Here is a 14,290-nt window from a genome sequence, read left to right as displayed (position 1 = left end):
TAATGACTGGGGTATTCCAGTAGGACATTCTGCATGCATCTTTTTCACTAGCTGGTCTCTCTCCTCTGCTCCTATTTTGCAGATCAGAAGCCGGAGTCGGAGTCCTTCACACCCAAGTCTTCGTCCCCTGGCCTCCGACTTTCTGACTCCCCCAGCGAGAGGAGAGGCAGAGGTGTCCCTACGCCACTAACCCTTCCACTGGAGAAACCGGAACTTGCTGCTGCCCTGGGTCCTGGCGGGGGCCCCGCCCCTGTAGCAGGCTCTATGGAGCCCCATAGCCCCCAAAGGGAGGAGACACAAATGACTGCACCACCTGTTGCCCCATCTCAGGGTGGGGCCCAGGAGCCACCTATCACTATGGCCCCTCCTTCCAAGGCAATGAACGGGCACTCTGACCAGGAGGTGGTCAGCACACCCCCCGATGAGCAGCCAACTCTGGCCGCACCACAGGCCCCGCCCCCAGTCTGTTCCACGGGAGCCAGCATGGACACTCAGGGACTCTCAGCTCTGGAGATGAGGGCCAAAACCCCCCTGATGGCTCCAGACCCCACCTCCCCCACTCCAAATGTCCCCTCCCTTCCTACCACTTCTGCTGTCTCTACAGTTGCTGCTAGCCCTGTACCTGCTGCCAGCCCGCCATCCCCCACTCAAGCTGGCGACGAGGCTGGGGACATCAGGAAAACTTCCCTGAGGGCAGAAACTCAGGAGCAACCCCACAAGGCTGGGGGAAAAGTAGCAGAGAGCTCTGAGGAAACGGTGGAGTTGCAGCAACAAGCCAACTCCAGAATGCTTCTCAGTACAGGTAAGCCGTCACGTGCAGGTTACGGGTCACACATGTTACTCCTCAGTACAGGTAAACCGTCACGTGCAGTTTATGGGTCACACATGTTGCTCCTCAGTACAGGTAAACCGTCACGTGCAGGTTACGGGTCGCTCATGTTACGCCTCAGTACAGGTAAGTCGTGGCGTGCAGGTTACGGGTCGCTCATGTTACTCCTCAGTACAGGTAAGCCGTGGCGTGCAGGTTACGGGTCGCACATGTTACTCCTCAGTACAGGTAAGCCGTCGCGTGCAGGTTACGGGTCGCTCATGTTACTCCTCAGTACAGGTAAGTCGTGGCGTGCAGGTTACGGGTCGCTCATGTTACTCCTCAGTACAGGTAAGTCGTGGCGTGCAGGTTACGGGTCGCACATGTTACTCCTCAGTACAGGTAAGCCGTCGCGTGCAGGTTACGGGTCGCTCATGTTACTCCTCAGTACAGGTAAGTCGTGGCGTGCAGGTTACGGGTCGCTCATGTTACTCCTCAGTACAGGTACAGTTTCTGGAAGTACAGTGGGCCCTTCTGCATGATGACTTTCCCCTGCGCAGTTTTCAATATCTCGGGATCGGAACAGGAAATTTAATTTTTTTGGGAGTTTTTCAAAAGTCACAGACGACATAATAAAAGTACAGTAAATGCATAAAATATATGTACAATGCTAGTTTTGGAGTTTTCAGCAGCCTCTCATGTGATATCTCACAGTGATCTCACAGTCATCTTGCATTTCCCGGATCTTTTCTGTATCTTCGCTTGCAAAGGGGACCAAGAATTTAATGTGGCCTAATCTGCCCAATGTGGAAGGGTGACTGTAGGGTGTTTCTGTAGTTGAATGTCATACAGATTAGCAAAAATATATATGTAATTTTAATTTCAAGAACAATTACGTCTACAAAGAAACTAATTTTTGTCTCTTGGGCCACAGATTTACAGTGGTAAGAGGGGAATGGATGTATTTGGTTTAACACTCTGGGGTCTAGGGGTAGGGAACACACTTTCACTGACTGGGGCATGGTCAGACATTTCATTCAATATCATAAAACTTAATTCATGGCAGATAAATTATTTCTTATATATTTGTTTTGGCATTAAACTCATCTTAATCTTAGTGTACTTTGTAAAAATCTCAGATTTATGTGAAGTTTGTAATTTGACATCAAAGTATAGACATTGTAAAATGCAGTTTGGAACAATTGCAGAAACATTATAAAAGTACATAGTAAACAATGGTGCCAGTTTGTTTTGATCCCAGATATCTGATCACCAAAGTCTTGGCTACATGAAGATGACTAAATGGTGTAGATGCAACATTAATTTGGATAAATAAATAAGAAAAACCTAACTCATGTAACTATTTCTGGCTCCTTTCATTGAATATGTAGCAACTTTCATGTGTATGAATGAGCCATTGACACCTGGCCACATCCCCCCCCCCCCCCCCTTTTATGGCGCTGATGGGGATGTATCTGGATCGCGTTTCACCGTTGCGCTGTTAATCAAATTACCATACAAATGCGATTTGAATACGCGCTACAGCGGCTATTTATAATGTGAATAGCGATCTTCGGGTGAGAGCGGTACTACACGCCCCTGATGCAGGTAAAACAAAGAAAGGTGACATGGTTTAATTTTTTGCCGATTTAACCTCATTTTAAAAACTTTAATACTTCCTATAATGGACGTTTTGAAAAGAAGACAGATTACGGATTTAGTCAGTGTTTTTTTCATGTTTCTATAATAAGATTTCAGCGAGTTATGAACTGAAATACACGAGAAAGATATGCGGCATCACCGGCGATGCCGTCGACCCCAGAGGGTTAATGTGGCTTCGCTGCAGTTCACTGGTGGTTTGTTTTCTTTGGCAGCTCAAACTGCTTCAGCTGCACCAAAGACCTGGAAGAAACCAAAAGATGAAGAGTCCCCAGAGAGCCTGGGGAGGGAGGTAGGGCCGAGGGAGAAGGGCACGTGGGGGTTACTGTAATCCGTTGTTGTCGTTTAGCCTCTGGTTTAACGCCATCCTTTCCAGGAAGATTCCACGGACTGGTCTGGCCTGGACGAGGCCTCGCCCCAGGGCCTGGAGTCCCAGGGCCTGGAGCCCCGGGGCCACTCGCCAGCAGACGCCACAGAGCCGCTTCCCACTCCGGAGGAGAATGGCGAGGCAGATCCCGTAGGGAACGGGGCAGCCCCTAGCCCTGAGATGGACGTCAGCGATGGAGGGGCCGAGCCAGGGGAGGGACGATGCAGAGCCCCCCCACCACCTTACATCTTCCAGGGAGGTGGGGGTCTTTTCCTTCACTTGCAGAAGCCACGTTCAGACCAACGTGATAGGCAGAGCTGCTCATTTATATATAATACGGTTCAGCCAAATGCAATTGCGTAGCCCTACATACTACCTGGAAGGACCTGCTTTTGGCTCTTGGGAGTTTTACTTACACAAAAATGTTCTAAGGGTAGAATGAAATATGATTGGTCCAGAGAGAGAACCATTCAGATTGTAGAGAAGGTGTGTCCAAGCAAATAGAGGAGGCCAATCAGATGTCTTGGTCTCGCCTCCTCTAGTTGCTTTTTTCGTTCTGCCCTCAGAACATATCTCTGCATGTAAAACTCCCACCAGCTCACTTTTGATTCCGGAGCCATTTTAAGTGTTGAGAAATTGTGCCTGTCTGGATACCGTTGTACTGAGGTGTTGTATTGCGTGTTTTGCCTTCCTGTTAGCTTTGACCAGTTTCGTCATTACCCTGTCACCTCTCTCATTTACAAGGTGTTTTCAGCCACAGAAATGCCACTGAATGGATGTTTTTTTTTTGTTCACACCATTGACTGTGAGCTCTGAAGTCTGTAGTGTGAGAAAATCCCAGGAAGGTGACTTTCTGAGATGCGGGAACCACCGTGCCCACATTCTAACATTCACGTCATATTTAACATCACTTAGATGATGCATCTTAGCTGTCCTAATGCTCAGCCAAACAGTAACTGGACCTCTTGACCTTGTCTTCAGCTGCAGCCACCTGATTTGCCAATACTAAACAGTTGAATGTAGTATACTATCCAGTGAGTATAGAATCACCTCGGCCAGGCAGTTTACACCTGACCATTCGCCAAACAAATTTGTAACTCGTGGTTTAGGATACATTTGTTAGCTGATGAGCAGATATCAGAGACACTCAGAGGCAGATTCTGTCACTTAATTCCCTGCTCGTTATATCTGACTGAAAGCCATAAGTTAGACCCAAACCTGACTGTGACCCCACACCCCACAGAGCCAGTGGAACCGGGTGGGAAGAGGCAGTACGACCGCGACTTCCTGCTCGGTTTCCAGTTCACCCCAGCCTGCATACAGAAGCCCGAAGGTCTTCCCCCGATCAGCGACGTGGTGCTAGATAAGGTAGGCCCCCACCCCCCCTTCCCCGGGGGTGGCTGCTGTCAGACTCTGTCTGTTCAGGTTACTTTTGGAGCTCTGTGGTTGAATGGTGCTGCTGAGCGGCTGATCGGGGCTGGCTGGGAGAGTAAATGAGGCCTGGTCATTAAATGAAGCGTGGCGGTGGGAGTGAGCTACCTGGGATGTGTCTTCACAGTAATTCAGCATTACACTCTGCAAGAGCGCTTGTGTATTGGCCCCGAGGCTCCTGATTATGGATTCCCCTGGTCCTCGTCCTCATATGTGGGCCGGCCTGGGCCTGTCGTCCTAATAGCTGCTAATCTGTTTCTGGGAAACTCCCATTCGCTGCATCGAGCAACCAGGGAAATCTGTAACCCTGGGACGGGGTTACAGATCCAAATCCAAATCCAACCCAGTTCTCAGCTGTAAGATCACACAGCAGAGACGTCCGTACAGAAACGTACGGGTCCATGTGGTTCTGGTCTGGGGTTTGGACCTTTCCCCTTGGCGATTTCATAAACAAGAGTGTAGCAGGCGGTTGGATTCTGCCTGGGTCTCCTGCTGGGGAGTCCGGTTGCATAAGGCGTGTTGGTTTTGGCACTTATTGTTTCTGTGAGTCTCCTCCAAGTGCTCTGGTATCTTTCTGAAGCCCAAAAACACACGGTTTAGGTGAATCGGTCAATGGTAATAGTGTGTGATTGAGTGCACTGGCATCCCATCCAGGGTGTGCCCTCTCTCCTGAGCTCTGTTTCCCCCGATCAGCCCCTGGGTAAATGTGACCCTTTAGTAAACAATTTGAAAATGGATGGAAGTCCAACATCAGGCTTTTACTGTCAGAAATCTGTCTGTATGCTGACTGTTGTGTCTCCTTTTCTCCCTCAATTTCTCTCACCCCCCGGAAGATTAACCAAAATAAGCAGCTGGCTCGCACCGTCGACCCTCGCACGATCTCCTGGGGCCCTGACTTCACGCCCGCCTTTGCCGACTTCGGGCGTCCAGCATCAGGTGGCCGCGGATCTCCGGTGAGTCTCCACACGTGCAGGCGGTACGGCGAGCAGAGCTCACGGGGCCACTGGGCTTTATGACTGCTTTCCCCCCCCCCCACCCACCAGCTGCTAAATGTGGGCACCAGGAGACCCCAGCCACGCAAGATCATCATGAACGTGTCGGTGAACGACGACGTGCAGCTGAGGAAGGCGGAGAATGCCTGGAAGCCTGGCATTAAGCAGGAGGGGCTGGCCGATGACCCAGATGCCCAGCACACACAGGTGACCTTTGACCCCTTTGGTTTTGCCCTCATGCCTACCTTTGCTTGTTATAAATACAGACACTCCCCAGGTTACAATGGTCCATTTTATGATTTTTCGACTGCACTACAGGTAAACATTTTTTCACTTTTAGCGCATTACTCATTAATTATATGAGATATTCAACACATTATTATAAAATAGGCTTTGTGTTAATGATTTTGCCCAGCTGTAGGGTAATGTGAGAGTTTGAAGCATATTTAAGGCAGTCTAGGCTAGGCTATGATGCTTGTTAGGTTAGGTGTACTGTATTAAAGTGCATTTTCGCCTTACGATATTTTCACCTTACGATAGGTTTATCGGAACGTAACCCCATCCTAACCTAGGGAGAGGCTTTTGTCCTTTGGTTTAAAGCTGGCTTTCATATTCTGTTTCCTCATTTTTATCCATATGCCTCCAGTTGGCAAGATGTTCCTCTGACAGAGGCAAGGCCAATGTCATTTCTGTGTATTCCTCACTCCTGCCACTTTCTGCAGTTGCTTTGATTGGAAATGGGCCCGACTTGACCCGCGCCTTTTCTGTTTGTTGCAAACCCCCGCCAGATGGTTCTGGGACACGGTTTTTGAACCCGGGGCCGTGTCGGTGGTGGCGCCGCCGCCATCTCCCCTTTCCGCAGGAGCTCTTCCGCAAGGTGCGCAGCATCCTGAACAAGCTGACGCCCCAGATGTTCAACCAGCTGATGAAGCAGGTGACGGACCTCACCATCGACACGGAGGAGCGGCTCAAGGGCGTCATCGACCTGGTCTTCGAGAAGGCCATCGATGAACCCAGCTTCTCCGTGGCCTACAGCAACATGTGTCGCTGCCTTGCCACGGTATGGGTAGAGTTTCGCGAGAAACTGCAATTAATTTGCCCCTCGGACCTTGATAATTGGGTGCCATCGCTTGTGAGGATTGACCGTGACTAAGTGGGCTTGAGATTTGATCAACTACAGGTGAACAGAAACATAATTTGCACCCAGGGTTTTGTCTGGATTGCTCTACAATTATTTACTAGTGATGAGAGCCTTAGTTAGCATTTCCTTCTGGCTGTCAATCAAACCACTTTCCACTGGTTTTAGGTTCTCAGGCAATGATTGACAGCGTACAATAATCCCAGCTAAACACTCCAGCTATCTACATATGTAATGTAAACGTTTCATTTGACACGTATGTCATGCGTATCTTGTGGGGGGGGTGGGGCAGTTCTTCAACTGCCTGCCTCACTCTTTGATCTCCTATCTCTGCTAACACCTCCCATCCCCCGTTTCCGACGGACAGCTGAAGGTGCCGATGGCAGACAAGCCCAGCGCCACGGTGAACTTCCGCAAACTTCTGCTGAACCGGTGCCAGAAAGAGTTCGAGAGAGACAAGGTGGACGACGTTGTGTTCGAGAGGAAGCAGAAGGAACTGGACTCAGCCACCTCGGTAACTGGGGCTGTCCCATATTTATGATGTGATGTCAGGGAGCACAGATGTCAGGGAGCACAGACTTACACAACAATGTTCTGAGGGCAGAAGGAAACATGATTGGTTCACAGGGAGAACTGGATCAGATTGTAGAGGAGGTGGGTCCCAGCAACTAGAGGAGGTAGGACCAACCAATCGGATGCCTTGGTCCCGTCTCCTCTAGTTGCTTTGACTCAACTCCTCTATAGTCTGATTGGTTCACTCTCTGAACCAGTCATTTTTCCTTCTGCCCTCAGAACATTTTTGTGTAAGTAAAACTCCCACAAGCATCTTTTTCTGCTGGTCCAAACTTACTAACAAGTACCCATAGGTGATGTAAACCTACTTTCCGGGACAGTACCTGCATTGGCCCCAGCAGTTGTTGCAAACAAACAAACTCTTATGCCCCCCCCCCCCCCCACCTCACAGGCCAGTGAGCGGGAACGGCTCCAGGAGGAGCTGGAGGAGGCCAAGGACAAGGCACGGCGACGTTCCATAGGGAACATCAAGTTCATCGGGGAGCTCTTCAAGCTGAAGATGCTGACGGAGGCCATCATGCACGACTGTGTGGTCAAGCTGCTGAAGAACCACGACGAGGAGTCGCTGGAGTGTCTCTGCCGACTGCTCACCACCATCGGCAAGGACCTGGACTTCGAGAAGGCCAAGGTGAGTTCTTGCTAGAGAGGCCATGGAAATGGGTGAAGGGGAAGACGCCTTCGGATGTGATCTCGCGTCCCCAGACTTACACCAAGCAGTCTGTTTATACCTGTAATCAACATACTGGTCCAACTGTCCCAGACTGGAATTTATAGAGAGAGTATGTGTATCACCCACAGAGAGGACAGCATGTACTGTGGGGGGGGCAACATGCCATGGCCCCCTTAGGTCAGAACACATCAAAGCAAGTCCACAGAAACTCAGTCTGGTAAACAGCACTGAGAAAAAGTTGCTAATACACAGCAGATGGGCGATAGGCTGCATTTCTGAGCATAATGCAGCAGCAGCATAGCAGGCCAAGATGGTAATCAAAAGCTGAAGAGGTATCTGCACGAAAGGGGGGTTTTTAAAATCAACTCTGTATTTTAGTAATTTGAGGGGTTTTTGCAATGATGTAACAATGAATGGAAAGAGTTCTTAATACGTTTGTTATTTCTGTATTTTTGTTAAGGGTGGCAGTTTAAAGGAACAGCTGAGGATAAGAAGAAGTCTGTGTTCATTTTTCAGAATACCGATTAGCGCTGCTGGGTGTGTTCTGGGTGATCTAAAACAGCATCGGACAGACGGAGGTTGTGTCTGGGGGGCAGGGAGGGCAGGAGGGCGGGGGGGCAGAGCATGAAAGGAGGGTAATCGGCTGACTTAGTTGCCCTCCGCAAGCTGTTGGCTTCCATTTTTTCTCCTCCCCCTCATCTTGTTTCTTGAGCGCCTGATGGACCTGTTCATGCACTTAGATCTGCGGGTCCCTGTTTTCTTCCCAGTTCCAGGCTCCCTTCAACGCAATGTGGGTGGGGGGGTGGGGGCTGTTTGGTCACACTTTTTGTTTTCCTGCTGTTAGATGAGGAACATCATTTTTTGTAAGTACATGTTCCTCTTACTTGCTTGCAAGCCAACATCTTTTAATATCCACCCCCAGCACACCTTTCCATGGTAACTGACTTACCGCATGCACAGTGGGGAGGGCAGTGGGATGACATAAGCTATGTAAATGGAGCAGGCAAACAGAGGGTGCTTGGGCTCCTTCCCAGCGTACACAGTGCGGCTTCCTTAAGCTCGCTGATGATTGGTGGCCATGCACACATCATTGCTCTGCACCTGCTTTGTCCAATCAGACATTTTCCCTGTCTCGTGTGCAGTTGGGGTTCCTGTTCAAACTCAGGGCTGTCCTGTGTGCAGTCGGGGTGCGTGTTCACACTCGGGGCTTTCCTGTGTGTAGTCCGGGTGCATGTTCACACTCGGGGCTTTCCTGTGTGCAGTCGGGGTGCGTGTTCACACTCGGGGCTTTCCTGTGTGCAGTCGGGGTGCGTGTTCACACTCGGGGCTTTCCTGTGTGCAGTCGGGGTGCGTGTTCACACTCGGGGCTTTCCTGTGTGCAGTCCGGGTGCGTGTTCACACTCGGGGCTTTCCTGTGTGCAGTCGGGGTGCGTGTTCACACTCGGGGCTTTCCTGTGTGCAGTCCGGGTGCGTGTTCACACTCGGGGCTTTCCTGTGTGCAGTCCGGGTGCGTGTTCACACTCGGGGCTTTCCTGTGTGCAGTCCGGGTGCGTGTTCACACTCGGGGCTTTCCTGTGTGCAGTCGGGGTGCGTGTTCACACTCGGGGCTTTCCTGTGTGCAGTCGGGGTGCGTGTTCACACTCGGGGCTTTCCTGTGTGCAGTCCGGGTGCGTGTTCACACTCGGGGCTTTCCTGTGTGCAGTCCGGGTGCGTGTTCACACTCGGGGCTTTCCTGTGTGCAGTCCGGGTGCGTGTTCACACCCGGGGCTTTCCTGTGTGCAGTCCAGGTGCATGTTCGCACTTAGGGGACGTGCTGCAGGTTCAGGCTCAATAGGACCTGATCAGTCTGATTGGCTGTGAATTTATCCTTCTGATTTCTTACTTGTGATTTCAAATAGTATTGTAGCTTTCCCCGATTCTGTTTTTAATGTTTGTTTATTTTCCATTCAGTTATGTTTTAAGGAGTCTGGTAATGTTTCAATTGTACCAGACCCCCCCCCCCCCACACACACACACACACACACACATACACACACACACACACATATCTGGCCCCTCAGCCATGTTTTTTGCTCTTACTGTTATGTGCAACTTAAGGTGTTGGTACCCACTTGAGAATGGTACCCACATGCCACAGAATGCGTACCTACCTGTCTCTTACCCGATGCTCTTGCAGCCCCGCATGGATCAGTACTTCCACCAGATGGAGAAGATCGTGAAGGAGAGGAAGACCTCCTCACGGATTCGCTTCATGCTGCAGGACGTCATCGACCTGCGACTGGTGAGTGAGTGAGTGTCTGTCCCCAGGACACCGAAGCAGCAAATGTCTTTCTATTTGTCTTATTATTAATCCAATATTGTGAAAACACTTGAGTTTTATTAGGATTTTTTGGGTTGTTATTTGCATTCAAGTAAGTTGGAGGAGGTCTCCTCAAAGACTTCTGTGTGTGTGTGTGTGTGTGTGTGTGTGTGTGTGTGTGGCTGTGTTTGTGTGAATTTACCACCAAGTGCCCCCGCAATGTGGTAAAACCTGTTTCTTTTTAGGTCCTCACAATATAAATCTCAAATTTATAAAAATCTTTGACTGCAATCAAAAAACTAAAAAACGGCAAAAGTCTTGTATTTTATTTGGTTACTTATGGTTAAGGTTAGGGCTGGGTTAAGGTTATAGTTAGGTTTTAGCTTATGCCCATAGAAATGAATGGAGAGTCCCCATAATGATAGGAATACAGTGATCCCCTGCCTACCGCGGAAGTTACGTTCCAGACCCATCAGCAATATAGTGAAAAAACGCGATACAGAAAGACCATATAAATAAACATTTTTTTTTATAGCATAAGCCTTAAAATACCCCTCCCACATGCTTTAAACACATGTAAACTTATTAAAACACACTTTGTAAACACATATGATGTGGATATCGGGCTAAGGATATGAGTAATAATAATATGTAATGTATATGTTTATATATACACATCTCTCTCTCTCTCTCTGTATACGTAATGGAATATGTAAAAATAAAAACAGTTTAAGCTCAGTATCGGTTCACAAAATGTTTGCTCACAACAATTGGACCACAAGGAAATGGTACGCGATACGCAAAGAACTGTGATGCGTCTGGGAAAAATCGGCGATATAACGAGGGCGCGATGGCTGAACCACGATATAGTGGGGGATCACTGTATAAGAACTGTGCATGTGTGCATTTACACACGATACATTTTGGAATAAATGGGCTTTGGTTCAGTTAGACGACAGTCATGCTATCAGGATTTCCCTTTATAATTAAAAGGGTGTGATTAGAATGGGATATACCCATACAAATGGATTGGACACTGCAGTTGTACCTTTGAGGGAGCCACACATTCAAGGCCACCGGTCATGTAATGAAACGAGCTTCCATGCGTGTTGCATGTGGAGGTGTGGCCTCACCACTGCCAAGAATGTCCACAGTGTCCATCTGCTCACAGCACAACTGGGTCTCCCGTCGAGTGGACCAGGGCCCCAAGACCATCGAGCAGATTCACAAGGAGGCGCGGATCGAGGAGCAGGAGGAGCAGCGCAAGGTGCACCAGCAGCTAATGTCGAAGGACAACAAGAGAAGACCAGGTCGGGTGGGGCAAGGCGGGGCGGGGAGTGCAGTCAAATACTTATTACTCCAGTGGTGAAGCAATGAAGCAATTAAGAGTTGGCGCCCCCTACTGAACCTCCAGCATGCACACACACACACACACACACACACACACACGGGCACGCACGCACACAAACACGGACACGCACACACACGTGTTTGTACTTATATCTTTGTGGGGACCGTCCATTAATTTCTTTGGGAAAAATCATTCACGACATTCTTTTCCCCTACAGTGTCCCATCATTTGTATGGGTATGTCCCATTTTAATCACACCCTTTTAGTTATAAAAAAGGGAAATCCTGCCAGCAGGACTGTCTTCTAACTGAACCAAAGCACATTTATACCAAAGTGTATCGTGTGTAAATGCATGCAGGCACAGTTCGTATATTTCTATCATTATGGGGACTCTCCATTCATTTCTATGGGCATAACCCAAAACCTAATTATGACAACCTTAACCCCTACCCTAACCTTAACTATAAGTAACCAAACAAAATACAAGACTTCTGGCATTTTTAGTTTTTTAATTGCAATCACAGATATATATATATATAATTGAATTTCCCCTTGTGGGGACTGAAAAAATGGTCCCCTCAGTGTCATATACACATAACCCACACACATGCATGCTTGTATACAATTTAGTTCACTATATAGGGAACTCACTTTGTTGGCTTTGGGCGCTAGATCTGTCACACTATGGTAGCAGAGAACATAATGGTAGCAGAGAACAAGGGCATATGAGAGAGTTTTATCTGTTTATTGGGGGGAATGAATGACCCAAAATAAAATATTGGGGGATACATGTCACCTCCGGTTCCTATGCCCCGGACAGTAAAGACCTCGGTGGGCAGGATTTTTGCAGGGTTTCATGTAGGGAAGTGCATGTATGGCTTTTTTGTAGTAAAGCGACATTTGGGTATTCAGTGGTCCTGATGACCACCGCGCTCCATTCTGCAGACCAGCGGGAGCAGAGGCTGCCCCGCGACGACACCTGGAGCACGGTGCCCGTGACCAAAAACAGCCGGACCATCGACCCCAGCAAGATCCCCAAGATCTCCAAGGTGAGTGTGCCTGGGCAGCTATGGGATGATTGATTTAGGTTACGTAAGGGATAATGTACAGGCAGCCGGTAGTTATCGCAGAAATAAGCCCCGACAGTGTGATCAGGACCCGACGCGAAGCGGAGGGTCTTGTATCACACTGAAGGGGGTTATTTCGCGATAACTACCGGCTGCCTGTACATTATCCCGCTTATTACACGGCTACTTGCCACATAAGGAAAAAAACTGGACATGAATATGAATTTGAAACATTTTATTGGCATATTTGTTTTAGATTAACATTTTTAAACGGTAATCTTTGTTGGCGCGGAGGGATTTTAAACATACAAGTAGTACCGGCTATGCGTTATTACTTTGGAGCGGTTATTATTTGAAAAGAACGAACCTGCAAATGTCTCAACTGACCAATCAGAATCAAGCATTCCAGAGAGCCGTGTAATAAGGCATGTTAACTAGGCTGGCCAGCTGTCGCTAACCCGCTAACCATAGCAGGTTACGCAAACAGCCGTATTCTCCCATGTGACATGTAAGTGACCATCAGATTGGGTTACCCATACCAGTCAGTGACACTGGGAATTTTCCTCTCTCTGGGTGGCTATGCCAGTGCCAGTAATGCATGTTGCTCCAACATGTCGTTACTTTAGTCGGGAATATTCTGTCTGGGGTGTTAAGCTGTTCCTTGTTATTAAACACTGAGTGTGTGTGTGTGTGTGTGTGTGTGTGTGTGTGCGCGCACTCGCTCGCTCCAGAGTGACAGGCTGGCTTCAGACTCTAGGCTGGTTCTTGCTGCAACAGTCTTGGCAAAGGCTGGCTTGCCCCTGTGCTCCACCTGCTGGCAGAAAGCTGGCACTACAGATCAGATAATGGGTGCCCATCTGCCAAACTTAGGAGCTTTGAAACGACCTTTAACCCCTGACCCATATGGATAACTAGCTGCAGGATATCTGTTGCAGTCTCAGCTCTTTGAATAAACCTATCTGCATTATTGCTTCCACAGCCGACCATCGATGATAAGATCCAACTGGGACCACGGGCTCAGGTGAATTGGATAAAGGGGAGCAGTGGCGGAGTCAAAGCCAACGATTCAGGTGAGCGCCCTCTGCTGGCGGGGAAGAGCAACTTGACACTATGACTACCAGGCTGTCTGCTGCTCTTCCATTTTAGTAAGGCAGTACTCCGTGTGTTCCCCAGCATGTGGCACTCTGAGTCTTACAGTTTCGCTGCAGTGTCAGTGAAATACACATTCGGGCCGTTTTTAATGCTGAGGTCTCCATGTTCTCTTTGTGCCTGCGCCCACCCAGATCCATTGCGCTCCACTGGAAGCAGCTTAAACCGCTTCTGTGCCCTGCAGCCGGCAGTCACCCCCGCCTCTGCTGCCGCCACCCAGGACTTAGACTCTCGGAGGCTCCCCGGCAGGTAAGCGTGCATCTCCATCCATCCAGAGCATCCAACACCAGCTGAACAGAGCTGTCAAATACACATGGAGAAAAAACAACCCAAGATAGTATGGAGGACTAGGGGGTGAAACCACCAACTGGATCTCCCGGTACCCAAGGTTGCTAAGAAAGCTTTGCTTCATGCATGCTAACATGATCAAACATAGGCGGTGTGTGTTCTGATTGGTCAGTCGAAACAGCACGGGCCAAGAGAGGAATGACAAGTCGCCAGGATCCTCCCCCTTGCACACGGCGCCCCTCCCCCGCGGTGGCAGTGCCCAGGAGCTGCCGGACAGCCCCGCCCTTGAGGAGACGAGCCAGGAAGCATATGACATCCCTGCCGCCGTGGAGGAGAGGGCCAACCCAGAGCAGACCCTATCCGACGAGCTTGGTGAGGCGCACCACACGGAAATGACACCGAGGCTCGGGGGGGTACATCTCACAGCCTGGCCTTGCCCAAAAGGCATGACCACACCCCTCTCCAGTCACTGTAGGCCATTTACTGTTTTACTGATCC

The 14,290-nt window shown here is 49.3% G+C and overlaps 1 protein-coding gene across 1 annotated transcript in view; it reads left to right on the top strand.

The window, feature by feature from the left end:
• Positions 1–14,290, top strand: part of eif4g3a (eukaryotic translation initiation factor 4 gamma, 3a) — a 47,617-nt gene that overhangs the window by 25,433 nt on the left and 7,894 nt on the right. The window contains 15 exon segments of the mRNA XM_023827502.2: positions 83–802; positions 2,683–2,759; positions 2,844–3,093; positions 4,078–4,202; positions 5,099–5,218; positions 5,309–5,464; positions 6,120–6,317; positions 6,763–6,909; positions 7,360–7,596; positions 9,815–9,919; positions 11,109–11,247; positions 12,234–12,337; positions 13,335–13,425; positions 13,639–13,753; positions 13,965–14,164. Coding sequence (XP_023683270.2) covers positions 83–802; positions 2,683–2,759; positions 2,844–3,093; positions 4,078–4,202; positions 5,099–5,218; positions 5,309–5,464; positions 6,120–6,317; positions 6,763–6,909; positions 7,360–7,596; positions 9,815–9,919; positions 11,109–11,247; positions 12,234–12,337; positions 13,335–13,425; positions 13,639–13,753; positions 13,965–14,164 — 2,784 coding nt within the window.

The sequence above is a fragment of the Paramormyrops kingsleyae genome, chromosome 8 (assembly GCF_048594095.1).
Source record: "Paramormyrops kingsleyae isolate MSU_618 chromosome 8, PKINGS_0.4, whole genome shotgun sequence".
Taxonomy (NCBI): domain Eukaryota; kingdom Metazoa; phylum Chordata; class Actinopteri; order Osteoglossiformes; family Mormyridae; genus Paramormyrops; species Paramormyrops kingsleyae.
This window is presented reverse-complemented; position numbering and strand designations above follow the sequence as displayed.